This window comes from Lathyrus oleraceus, chromosome 6 (genome assembly GCF_024323335.1).
Source record: "Lathyrus oleraceus cultivar Zhongwan6 chromosome 6, CAAS_Psat_ZW6_1.0, whole genome shotgun sequence".
Lineage (NCBI taxonomy): Eukaryota > Viridiplantae > Streptophyta > Magnoliopsida > Fabales > Fabaceae > Lathyrus > Lathyrus oleraceus.
The window spans coordinates 283,951,633-283,966,180 of NC_066584.1; the positions used below are offsets into that span (position 1 = coordinate 283,951,633).

The window sequence follows — 14,548 nt, forward strand, 5'->3', positions numbered from 1 at the left end:
TTCCGCCTTGTGTTAACCGGTTAACCAAAAGCGTTAACCGGTTAACACTGTTTGAAAAACTCAAAAATTTTATTTCGTGTTGCGTTAACCGGTTAACCATATGCGTTAACCTGTTAACACTGTTCCAAAAAGTGTTTTAGAAAGCACAGCTCTTGTGCAGTCATAACCCCAATCGCATAACTCTCTGACAACACAACCCTTGTGCCGTCACTAACCCTGATGCACCAATTTTAGACCGTCAAACATATCTCGATTGTTGATTCAGTATGATTGATCAACACGTCATTGCTTCACCATACTAATGTCGGATCAAGAAGCAAATGACCATTGATCGCTCAAAGGAAAACAATCATTGAGTGTTTGAATGAACGAAACGAGAACACTATATCATGTATAATGTATTTTGCATCAGGATTACATATATCACATATATGACTTGATCGATCTCAATTTAATCTTTGATTCATTCTGTCTTTAATCATATTAATACAGAACAAAAAACAGTTATCAGATTCATGGTTTCGTAAGTGGCTCTGATACCACTGAAGGAGAATTGCCATCCAAGGCGCAACGAAATTTAAAAATTTCTCCATTTAGTGATCCTTACGAATGGGCATGATCAGTGATAGAATCGTTACCTCTTGTGGCGATTCAAACCTTTGATGCAGATCTCTTGTAACGATCAAAACCTTGGATACAGATCCACGGGGCGATCACGAACGTTGAACGATGACAACGTCTCTACTCAGTCCACACGAACGGATTCCTTCAATCGCAGTGCTAGCTGTTATGAATGAAGACTTTGAGTGAGAGAAAGAGAGATACGAAATTTCAACTCTTCAGTTGTGTTGTATTCCCATACAATGCTTCTGCACAAGAGTTCTATTTATAGAACCACTTGTGTGGGCTTCAAGCCAAAAATCCCACTTAAGTGCATTTTGCCCATATCTCATAATATGCCAAAATCACTTAAGTATTTGGTACCTTACCATATTTCGTATTCTACTTAAGGGCACCATACATTACGGTATTCCTTAATTATTCTATCTCTCATCAATCCGTCCTTTGTGTGTGACCCTATAGGTTTTCGCGACGTTGGCAATTATATTAAATCACACATTTAACATAATAAACAGTGAGCGGTATCTAGCAACACATCACTGCTACCCAAGACACGAAAATGTCACGTGATTTGATAAAACCTCCTGTGATAATAATTATGTGTATAATTACCCCTTTGCCCTTATGTCTATATTGAACACAAGGTATAGACCGTGTCATCCTTGTCCAGTTCAATATTGGGCCCATAGACATTTATCCTGTTACGCGGGATGGGCAAATTCCATCTAGGACACTCATGTCCCTCAGCATGCTTTGTGGAGTACCCATCAACTGTCTTTATGGTTATCCAGTTACGGACAACGTTGGATCAGCAATAAAGCACTCGACTCTACATCTAGGATCCATAGTGGTTTCAGGTCGAAGAGTGGTATACACTATTATCACCATGAGAATAACTTATGACACTTTGCATAACTTTCTATATAGTATTCTCATAGCGGGTCAATCTAGTATAAATATTACTCCTAATATTCATACCTATGTTTAAGACTTGATAACTCTTTATCCATGATCCATGAGTTGTGACCATCAGTCTACAAACATAATAGTCTTAATGCTTTAATGTTATCTGACTCTACACTAAAGCTCGACTACGGATACTTTAAGAATAGTGTCCTTATGTTTAATGTGTTATCATGATTAAGTCACACTTAATACATTAAACGGACTATCTATTCCAGGGACTTTATTAATCAACCATAATAAAGAAAATGTCTTTTATTATTAATAAATAATTCGATACAAACACCAAAAGTATTGGCCTCTAGGGCTTACACCAACAGCTTATTCTCTAAAAAATAACTCCTTTATTTTCCTCTCAATGTTAATATTTCAAATTTAAGAGCAAACAAAGCATTGCCCATAAAATACACAATGACATAAGCTTTACATGAAAAAATGTATAACATCGTGTGTGATAAGTCCTGCTATGAGTACAAAGGACATGAATTAGCCCCGTACAAATAATACAAAGATTGCACCGAGTCCTTTATTAAATATCAAAATCAAGTAAAAATTAACGAAAATAATCTATAAAAAGATTCATATTATTCTCACTATTTTATTCACCAACTTGAAATACACTTTGAGTATTTGAATAAACATTTTAGAATCAAAATAAGAAATGAAAAAGTCTTTTCAAAGAAAAAATGTTTAGAGAAGAAACTCCATTAAAAGAAAGAAAGAAGAAATCATGATTTCATTTTATACACTTTCTATTAAAAGACTGTGCTTAGATTTGTTTACATTCTCTATGGAGTGATATTAGTAAATATTTGATCAATTATTTGTTTATTTGTTGCCTTTCCTCAAAGGATTAAGTGTTGGTCAAATTCTTTGAAACAACATAAAGCTTTAATTGCGACCAATTCTTTATATTTGAAAAGTATAAGGTATAGATCAATCGGACCAAAAAGTATCTTAGTGACATTGTAATCATTTGGATAATAGTGAATATCTCTTCATAAGAAAGGCCTCGATGTAACTCCAAGTTTGGAATTAAACCTACAAATCTCTCTCCCCTTATCTTTTTAATATTTAGCATTTCTTTGTGTTTGACTTAAGCTTCCTTTTTCTCCTCTTATCTTTTTAACATTTATGTGTTTGACTTAAGCTTCCTTTTAAATAATTAGAAATGATTTAAAATGTTAACACAATTCAAATCCCTATATCTTGTGTCCTTCTTACCTTTAAATTTTGTAATTACAAGTATATAATATACAAATAATAAATAAAATATGATATTTTATTCATAAAATTTCAACACCTATATCTCTATACATAATACCCTGATCAAATCATGATATTTTTGAAAATTAGTAACAATATTAAATTTATTGATAGTTAATATTTTTTAACAAATTCACCGTTAAGAGAAAAAAAATATTTATACTTTTATCATAATTAGTGAACTTGAAAATCTATTATAAATTTTATAAAACACAAAAGAATCTTTCATTTTATTGCGATAGTATTTTATATTAAAAATTAGTGGTCAATTTTTTAAAAAGACTAGTATTTTCTCTCGAATTTATTATATGGAAAAAAATTAAAATCAATAAATTATTAAATATGGTAATTTTTGGAATTTTTAAAAAATGTTTCCATATAAAAATTGTGAAACATTAAATGTTTCATCATTATTAAAAATTAAATATTTTATTTCATTTTATTTTTGCTAAAAATTCTTTAAAATAGTAAATATACCTTATAAACATATGGACAAATAATTAATAGCGAAGATACACCTCATCATGAGTGTCAATTTGCCTTCGAATTTTTCTTAACAATGCATAGCCATCGATACTATTAGAAACTCCTTTTTCTAAAGTCTTCCCCACCGCCCTAGAGTTCACATTAAACTCCACCCCACTCCGCCCTAGCTTATGAGTACATTTAAGCCTTTCGAAAACTTCCCATAATTCGGCAACAAACGCACTACATCTTCCATGTTAAGATCACCACCACATCCTTCCCTGTTAAGATCTTTACAAATACAGTCTCCTATATTATCTCTGATAACACCACCACATCCTTCCCTGTTAAGATCTTTACAAACTCCATTCATGTTAAGTTTAACCAAGTTATTCAGATACTTCCAACCAATCACCTCCACCGATTTAACACCCTTGAACACCACATCATTTTGAATCTTTGCAATCTAATAGTTCTTTACCATTTGCGCCACATGTGTCCTAGATTGAAAGAACGATTAAAGTCTTAATCATGCTTTTCTTTATTCCTTCACATCCAAACACAATGGCACACCATTGCCTAATACTCACTCCAAGATATAACATCACTACAAACATATATAATAGTTTTAACACTTCTCCATCATAACTTGCACATAGCTTGGCTAATTCCCATTCTGTTTTTGTTGTAATTTGTATGCAATCTATCATGAGCCTACCTCCAAATTAAGTAGCAGACTCTCTCCAACACATTAAGCCTCTAAATTTTCTTCCAGTCAATCTCACATCTTCCTCTCCTTCCATTTTACTTAAATTGTTATACATTTCTTTAATAGAGAAATCTCTTGCCCATGTACCAATTGTGATAAATTCATCGCTCTCGTACTCAAGTTGTGGAGGAATACATGTAGATATTTTTCGCTGCAGAAGCCAGCCTTGGAAATCTTACCATTTCCAGTCACCATTTTCTTCAACCAATTCCCATATTTTGGCTCTTATTAAGTGGTCATAATAATGAGACATTTGCTTCTCGATACATAAACTCGATTCCAACCAACTAACCTTTCAAGCACCTATGTCTCTACCATCACCAATACTCTAATGGCCTGTTGGAAACAAAATAGGCTCCAGTTTCTTGATTTCTTTCCATAAACTAGAATCAGACCCCTTGAAGTTAGCATGGTCTTTAGAGTTAAAGTCGACGTACTTTCCTTTCAACACTTTGTACCATAAATCCTAGATTGTTATGTAACTTCCACTCAAGATCCAAAATTCATGATTTGTTCATGTTGTCAAGTCTTATAAGCTATATACCTCATTCCTCCTTGGTGCTTGTTACTGTCCCAATTAATCGGGTGATATCTCATCTTCTCCTCTGAATCTCCCTGAAATTTTAGAAGCATATTTGACATCATAGTATAATACTATGATGCATGTTGAAGGAAAAACATAAGATAATGAGAAGGTTAGAAAAGACATGAAAATTTGGTGTAATCAAAAAGAGTTGGAGTTGAAGCCTCAACCAAATGGAAAATCATGAAAATCCAAGGCTACTTACAGTCTAACTTCCCAAGAAGGTAAAACAGTTTGTCAATGGTTAAATGAATTGAGAATACCTGATGGTTATGCTTCAAACTTAGCAAAGTGTGCCGACCCCAACACTGGGAAGTTGGATGGAATGAAAAGTCATGATTGCCATGTTTTCATGGAATGATTGTTTCCAATTACATTCAGTTCACTACCAAAACATGTGCTTAATCAACTAACTGAAATTAGTCAATTTTTTAGAGATATTTGTCTGTCGGTTTTAAGAGTGGACGACATCATTAAGTTGGACCAAAATATTCCAATCATTCTCTGTAAGTTGGAACAATTATTTTTGCCTGGTTTTTTCGACTCTATGGAACATCTACCTGTGTAGCTTGCACACGAAGCTTATCTTGGTGGCCTTATCCAATATAGGTGGATGTATGGCTCATGGGTGATTTAAAGAGATTGGTGAAAAGTAAAGCTAAAGTTGAAGGATCAATATGTGCACATTACTTGCATCGGGAAACATCATAATTTTTGCAATCATTATTTCAATCACTTGATGTTAACTCCAAGAATCATAAGGAATGCAATAAATGTTAAATAAAGAAGTTAATTTACCTTATCATTCTTTGGTCTTCTATGTCTTCCCTCTAGAAAGAAGAATATGCATTGGATAACCCACAAAGAAATGCAATATGCGCATGTTCATGTCTTGATTAACTGTGCTGAAGTTAAACCATATCTTCAGTAAATATACCCCAACTACCTATTTATCTTTACATTGTGAAAATAAAATTTATTACCTTCAAACTAGTAATGTGTTTCTTTATAGGGCATTTAACACCTCATATTTTCATACTACCGGTGAACAAGCAACTACCGGTCACATTCATGCATATTTTCCAGCACGGTTCAAGGAGCATTTGTTATACATTGTTGCACCGACTCAATAAATACTCCATTTGAGAAATTTGTCTAAAGGCCCTATTCAAAGTGCAAACAGATGATACACATACTTTGTGAACAAGTATAAATTTCACACTGAGACATGAACTAGAGGGAAAAAAACCATAAATAATGGTGTATTCATAAAAGGAATTACAGATGGTGGTGAAGACGACTTTTATGGCATTGTTACACATATCTACGAGTTGGTATACAATTACTTGGACTTGGAAAATAAATTTGTCTTGTTTTACTATAATTGGTATGATCCATCTAACAGAGGCACAAAAATAGATAAAAAAATATAATACCATTGAGATTTGATGGACTGAAGGTACAAAGAGTATGACCATTTCATAATGTCACATATTGTTAGGAAAGTTTATTATATCCTTATCCTTCAATTGTGCCGCGTGAACGAGGGTGGTGTGTTGTAATCAAAACAAAATCATTGGGTTATATTAAAATAGACGATCCATTGGAAGATGTTGTTTACCAAGTTGATAAAATTTATCAAATTAATGATGTGATTGAAGTTGAAAAAATTATAAGTTTGTGTGATACAGTGGTTAAGGGTCAACAAGTTGATGCATTTATATTGTTGGAAGAAAATAATATGGACGAGGAGCATGAAGAGTTTGGGTCCGAGGACAATATCGGATCAGACGATGAGAATGATATGGATGAAGAGCATGAAGAGTTTGAATAAATTGTTTTTGTAATTTTACTTAATGATTTGTGTATAGAGAATGTGTTGATGCATCTATGTTGTTGGTAGAAAATAATGTATTCATTTAAATGTGTTTTGTTGATTTATTAATTGTGTTGATGAATTAGTTATATATGTCGTGTTAATTTATTATATGTGTATTATCTCAAAATAGATAAAATGGAACCCTAACTGATAAGGGTAAGGGTAAGGGTAAGAAGACCCAACATCAGCCCCTGAGGGTAAGAGTATGTGAGGCACCTCAGTTAGCCATGTGTCCTCCCCCACAGAGTCAGGTAGATCTCATGTCTATGGCTAGTTCTCAACCTCTTATGACATTATTCTCTCCTCATGACTATTCTATGTTCCCATCTGGGAATCCAGCTTTCATTAGCCCATCTAAGGGATTTATCTTTCCATACCAGCAGACTGGTGGATCTAGCTTTCCGTACCAGGAAACTAGGGGATCTAGCTTTCCATACCAGCAGACTAGGGGATCTAGCTTTCCAGATCCCGAACAGGTACCCTCATTCTTCATGCATCCATACCCTTATCATCCCTCACATATACCATCGCCATATATGTATCCTAGGGGATCCCGCACCCTACATCCCTCACACATACCCTCATCATCCACATGTCTTATGGCATCACATATCTCACACACATACCCTGATCATCCATGCATCATGGGGGACCCCTCACCTCACCTACCACACACATACCCTCACATTCCATGCATCCTGGGGGACCTCACACCTCATTTACCACACACATACCCTAACCATCCATGCATCCTGGGGGGACCTCACACCTCACCTACCCATACATACCCTCACCATCCATGCATCCCAAGGGATCTCACACCTCACCTACCACACAAATACATGTTCATAAGGAGGATCATGAGGAGGAGGAGGAGGACGATCATTGGGGGTAGGATCGTGATGCACATTCGAGTGAGTATGAGATGATTGATGGAAGACACTATATTTGGCCCAGTGGAAAATCATAAGTTTCTAATTTATAAAATTTTAATTAAAGTAAACATGTTGTCATTTTTAGATTTAATAATACTTATTCAAATTGTCATCGTTTAGTTTTGTGGCGAGTCATATTTTTTCCAAATGTATAAGTTATGTTATTCAACAAATGTATAAAAAAATTTGGAAGAGATTTCGAGAACTTTCCAAGAGTGAAAAGATGCTTGGTTTAAAAATTTTAAGGTATAATGAATTTATTTTAAGTTATTGTTATTTTAACTACTTTTTTTTAATTATAATTATATAACAATTTATTTGAATGTCATACAACATTTCAGGAAATGTGTACGTGGGAAGTAATTAACGAGGCTATGATTAAAAAAAATGGCGGGACAGAACAACAGTCTGACTTTCTGACATGATATGGCGTGCTAGACGTGGTTGGAAAGACCTTGGTGTTCATCCTAACTGGATAAGCAAGGAAGTTTTTGATGAATTTCTTGTCTATTAGGATTCACCTGGTTTTAAGGCAAGATATTAAATTGCAAAGAAAATGAGAGCGCCTTAAAATGGGGGTCGCCTTAATGCAGTTGGAAGCATTAGTATAACCGAATATGGTCGATGCATGGTAATTATAACTACTTTTTAAAATTATATTTTGATTTACTATATATTTTTAATCAAAGTTAATTTTATTAATTAGTCTAAGGATTTTGGGATACTCCCACGAATAAATGAGTTGGTTGGAAAGACTCGTACCAAAAATATGAGGGATTTTGTTGATGAACATACCAGATTAACTTTTGTAAGTTGTTTATATTATATTATTTTATTCAAATTAATTCCTATATATGAATAAATTGTTTAAATTATATTAATATTTAATGGAAAAGTTATGGCGTGATTTTCATGTGGCAACTAATTTAATATTGTGTATGGCGTGAAAATCACGTGGATATATTTTATTTAACTCTTGTATATAACTAAATTGTTTAAACTATATTTAATTTAAAAAGTTTCTTGTATGTGTAGAAGGACTATCAGACATTACTCACAAAAATTTTAGTTTAAAATTCTTATATACTCCGATAGGTTCAAACCCGATTGATGAACGTGTGAATTTTTATATTTGGAGTTTAGTAAATGGTGGAAGAGGACCTAACATGTGTTTTTTTTGTGTGTTGGATCTTTGGTTGAGAACTACAAACTATGAGATAAAACTTTATTTGAAAGAGTTGCAGATGGGGAAGGAACATCATGTCCATCACAATTGATACCTCAAATGATGGAAACAGTGCGGCAATTGGCGCTAATTAAGGTGAGACGCGAGGGAAGAACGTGAGGCGGCGATAAATATCTAAATGGAGGCTATGAAGAAGAGACAAATTGAGATGGAGGAAATAATGCGACAATTACTCTCACAAGGGCACCAAACAAATAATTCAATGATGGTGATGTGAATGATGATGATGATGTGGATGAAGTTATGGATGAGGATTAGGATGATGATGTTAATTGATTTTTTTATTGTTATTTTACTTTTAAATATTAATTTTTATAAAATATTCCTAATTATTTTAAATTTAATCATTTTTAATTGAAATTCATATTTCTAATTAATATTTTTAATTGTAAAGTAATTTATAATTTTAATTATTATTTGAAAATATTTATATTATTTATTAAATTTTTGTGTATTTTTATTATTTATTATATTTTTTTTAATAAAAAATTAATATGTGACATAACCAATACGACATTAATTAATGACAATGTTTTCAATTTAGTGGCGTGGAAAACACGATGCAAAACTCATTTTTGTGTCATGAAAATCACGTGGCAAACCTGACAATAAAATTTTGTGACGTGACAATTGCGTGGCAAAGTGTTGTAGTGTGAAAATTATGTGACAAAATTGTGGCGTAATTTTCACGTTATAAAAAGTTGCCACAAATATTCATGTCTCGTGTTCTTTTACGTCGTTAATTAAATTTTTTGACGTGACTTTCACATTTATGGCGTGAAAATCATGTAGTTATTAAGTGATTTTTGTAGTGTTTATAGATTGTGTTAGTACTTTTTAAATAGAGATTAATTACTATACACTGTCAGTGTAAAAAGATTTACACTGTCAATTCATCACCATCATCCGTTTGTATTACTTTATAGATTTTTAAAATAAAAGTCAAACATATTTCAATATTCAACGTCTAAGATTAACTGACAGTGTAAAATCCTTTTAAACTGTCAGTGTATTTCAATTAAATCTTTTTAAATAATATAAAATAACAAAATAATTCTTTAGTATTTAAAGACTTGTCAAATTTAACTCAAAATTTAAATTCATCTTAAAATATTAAGCATAAAAAGATTAAATTATATAATATCAAATATTATATTTAGTAAAATTACAGAGTACTAAAGTGTCTATATACATCTTTCCAAAAAAAAATGTCTATATACCAATAATACTAAATAAAACAGGTGTGGGCTAAATTTTCTTTTTAAAGAATTTTAGATAATTAATCTAATATCAATAAAATTAATCATATATTATAAAAAACATTTTTTTATTAATGTTGAGTAGGTTATGACAAGATTAAGATAATTTTCCAAATTACAACTTTAAAAAAAAAAAACAAGAAATGAACAACGAGAAGAAAAAGGCGTATCACGTCAAAAAAGCGTCCAAATTCGCTTCATGTTAGAATATGCAGTCTCACTTTTTTATATACAAACTCATTTCAAGTTTTCGTAATCCAAACAACGGCGCAATTGTTTCATGGTTTGTCACTTTTCAAACAAACACATTCTTCGTAACCATACTTCTAAATTATAGTTACTTTCATGATTTGTATTGTCATTATCAAAACTATGATATGCCATAAACACATTAGCGTACTTTTGTATAATGTCTTGTTTTGCAACATATTCATATGTTCATAGCTACACTGAAAAATATATTATAACTAACAAAAAAAATCATTTATTACATTATGTTTCTGTGTATCTCTAATGTTTTGATATTTTTGTGTAGATTATTTTTTTGCACAAAGCGTTGAAAACTGCACCTTCTGCTTCACAGGTTTACATTGCACCAGGTACTTCCCCCTCCCTCTCTCTCTTTCTCTCTCTTTATATATAAATATATATATAGACCAATGGAATGATAGATAGAGAAATAAAAGATGTTGGGATTTGTTACATGATAAAAGTGTGTTTCTTTGTATTCTTGATGATGGTGGGTATGGTTTCACTTGTTTAATCTATAAAGTAATGGCTGGTGGATGACTCTTTCTTTTGGTTCTTATATGGCTAGGAATAATGTCTATTTAACTAAGTTTTTGTATCTTAATTCATCTGGCACCGGACATCTATGAAAAAAATGTGTGTTAGTCGGTGTCCAAAACTGACATTGAAATTTGTTATTACTTTTAGTATTTATTTTTTTAAATTGTTATTGGCGATGATGACGTGTTAGTATCAGTGTAGTGTTTCTAATCTCTGTGTTTTATAAGAGCTCAATAGTATGTTTAAGAATATTAAGATGGATTATATGTGATTAGAATCTGGGTTTCGTTTGCTTTTATTTATTCATAATAAAATTTTGTGGAGTGTTTGTTTCTGCCGATTTAATTTTTTTATTTATAAGTTTGTTTATTGGTAGAGAATCTAGTGGGATTATAGTCTATTTTTTATTAATTATTTATCTGTTTTGGGATCTCAAATATTTGTGTTTTCTATGATTTGAATCTTACTGAGTTTGGAACTGTTTTGATAATGACAGAAACAAAATATTGAAGTTGGAAAATTGTTGAAGAACCAATTGGAACAATGCATAAATCAACATCATCTGGAATTTTGATATTCCTGCTTCTATTGTGTGTATCTGCAACTGCTAATGGATTTCCAAAATGCAACTGTGATGATGACACAAGCTGGTGGACTATTGACAACATTCTCGAGTGCCAGAAAATCGGCGACTTCTTAATCGCTGTTGCGTATTTCTCCATCCCTATTGAGCTTCTTTATTTCATAACTTGCTCAAACATTCCATTCAAATGGGTCCTTTTTCAGTTCCTTGCATTCATAGTCCTTTGTGGAATGACACATTTGTTGAACATTTGGACTTATGGACCCCACACTTTTCAAACCATGGTCACACTAACTGTCTTCAAAGTCCTCACTGCAATCGTTTCATTTGCAACTGCCATAACATTGATTACTTTGATCCCTTTGCTTCTTAAAGTGAAGGTTCGAGAGTTTTTGCTCAGACGTAAGACGAGGGAGCTTGGAATCGAGGTTGGTATGATCACGAAACAGAACGAAGCTGGAATGCATGTAAGAATGCTTACTCAAGAGATTCGAAAATCCCTCGATAGACATAAGATTTTGTATACTACTTTGGTTGAACTGTCGAAAACTTTAGGGTTGCAGAATTGTGCTGTGTGGATGCCTAATGTTGATAAAACTGAAATGAATCTCACTCATGAGTTGAATGGGAGGAATGTTAATTCTTCCATACCGATTACTGATCCGGATGTTGTGAGAGTTAAGGGAGATAATGTTGTTAACATTATTGATTCTGATTCACCGCTTGCGTCTGCGAGTAGTGGGGTTTCTGTTGATGTAGGACCGGTTGCTGCAATCCGAATGCCAATGCTTCGTGTTAGCAATTTCAAAGAAGGAGCGTCGGAAGTAACAGAAACTTGTTACGCGATACTCGTTTTGGTACTTCCTAGTGCCGAGGATAGGTCTTGGAGCAATCAAGAGATGGAGATTATTAAAGTTGTTGCTGATCAGGTAACTGTGGCTGTTTCTCATGCTGCAGTTCTCGAGGAATCGCAGCTCATGAGGGAGAAATTGCAGGAGCAAAATCGAGCATTGCAACAAGAGAAAAGGAAGACTATGATGGCGAGCGAGGCTAGAGCGGCTTTTCAGAAAGTTATGAGTAATGGAATGGGAAGGCCAATGCATTCAGTGATGGGTTTGCTTTCAATGCTGCAAGATGAGAATTTGAAAAATGAACAGAAAGTTCTTGTGGACTCAATGGTAAGGACAAGCAGCGTTGTGTCGAACTTGATGAACGATGCTATGGATAATTCGGATAGGGAGGGTGGAAGTGGAAGATTTTCTTTGGAGATGAAATGCTTTGGGCTGCATAACATGTTAAAAGAAGCAGCTTGCATTGCCAGGTGTATGAGTTTATGTAAGGGTTTTGGATTTAAGGTTGAGGTTGATAAGTCTTTGCCTAACTATGTTATCGGCGACGAGAAGAGGGTTTTTCAAGTGATTTTGCATATGGTTAGGAGCCTAATAGATGGTAACCACGGTGGAGGTATTCTTGTGTTTCGAGTTTTTGCAGAATTGGGAAGCCGAGGAAGGACCGATCAGGGATATGCAACTTGGAGACCAAGCTCGTCTAGCGGTAATGTACATGTTAGATTTGAGATAGGGATCAGTAGCAACGATTCTGAATCGGAGACCTCAGGGCGGTTTTCAGGTAGGATGCATACGAGTGATCACGCGTTCGAGGAAAAGTTGAGCTTCAGCATTTGCAAGAATATAATTCAGGTAAGTGTGGTTCATAATTCATTAGTTCATTTCAAAATTTTCAAATTCTGTCTTATAAAATTGAAATGTTTTCCGCAAAGAACTTGCGATTTAATTTACGTAGTTCTGTTTTTTTTCTTACCTTCATTAGCAGGCGATGCGAACATTCGGTTAAATACATTTAACTAATGAATTAGAGTTATTATTATGATTGTCTATAATCTAGAATTCTAGATACATTATATCCATAGGTTTGTTGGCATATTTGATTATTCATAGATAAATTTGTTTTAAGATCCATGAAATTTCAATGATTAATTGGTATACTATATTTGTAGTTGAAACTGTTTTTGTTTTCTGTAATTGATATTTTGTACTTTTGTTTGTGACAGTCAATGAAAGGGAGCATACGGTCGGTACCAAACGCTAGAGGCTTTCCTCAAGTCATGACCCTCTCCCTTCGGTTTCAGCTACGTCGATCAATCGCCGTAACCATCCCCGAACCAGGGGAGAGTTCAGAGTCATCGAGTTCGAATTCTTTGTTCAGAGGTCTGCAAGTTTTGTTGGCTGACACCGACAATGTTAATAGAGCCGTAACACAGAAGTTTCTTCAAAAACTAGGCTGTGTTGTGACATCAGTTTCTTCCGGATTCGAATGCCTCAGTCTTTTCGGACCTGCTGGTGGATCTCCCTTTGAACTCATTCTTTTGGATCTTCACTTGCCGGATATAGACGGATTTGAAGTTACTTTGAGGATCCGGAAGCTTAAAAGCCGCAACAGGCCTATCGTGGTTGCTTTGGCAGCAAGCTTTGAACAAGCTTTGCGGGAAAAATGCATGCATATTGGATTTAATGGAGTTATCAGAAAGCCGATTCTGTTGAAAGCTTTCTCGGACGAACTTCAAAGAATCCTGAAGGGAAACTAGATCCAAAGATTATTTTCAAGTTATTAATTTTCAGTCACATTTTTTATGAAAGTAGCATATGATAGAAATATTTGAGTTTTGGTATGTGCAACTTTCATTCACATCCCTTAATCAGAAAATATCGTCACAGCCAATTATTTAAACTGACAGAAATAAGAAGAACTCCATCAAAGCAAATGTTTTTCTCGTATGTATGATGAATTGCTTGCAGAGTAAAGTACTTATGACATCCTAAAACATTCAAACTTAAATAAAATGATTCATTACTTGCGGATGAATGCGTTCACACAACTCAGCAGAAAGTTTCCGAACATCTTCAAATTCAAACACACAATGTGCCCTGAAGTAGGCTAACTTTACTTTGAATTTAAAAACTTCTTTTTTATTCTTTTTTGAAATTCTGTTCTTCGGAATGAAAGATGTTAAACACAGTATCTCACACAACGTGAATGACAAGATAATTACGTAGCAGATAAAATCAAGGCAAAAATAAATAACATAGGAATTGATAATCTAGTTGGGTGCACAATTACTTATGTATGGAGGACGTTAACCCAATTAAATGAAATTTATTCTTAATAGTCT

General features: G+C 33.6%; 1 protein-coding gene across 1 annotated transcript; it reads left to right on the plus strand.

The window, feature by feature from the left end:
* Positions 1-10,507: 10,507 nt before the first annotated feature.
* LOC127097082 (ethylene receptor 2) lies at positions 10,508-14,108 on the plus strand. Its single transcript, XM_051035593.1, has 3 exons — positions 10,508-10,585; positions 11,272-13,058; positions 13,430-14,108. The coding sequence occupies exons 2-3, from the start codon at positions 11,319-11,321 to the stop codon at positions 13,961-13,963; spliced, it is 2,274 nt and encodes a 757-aa protein (XP_050891550.1). The 5' UTR covers positions 10,508-10,585; positions 11,272-11,318; the 3' UTR covers positions 13,964-14,108.
* Positions 14,109-14,548: the final 440 nt, after the last annotated feature.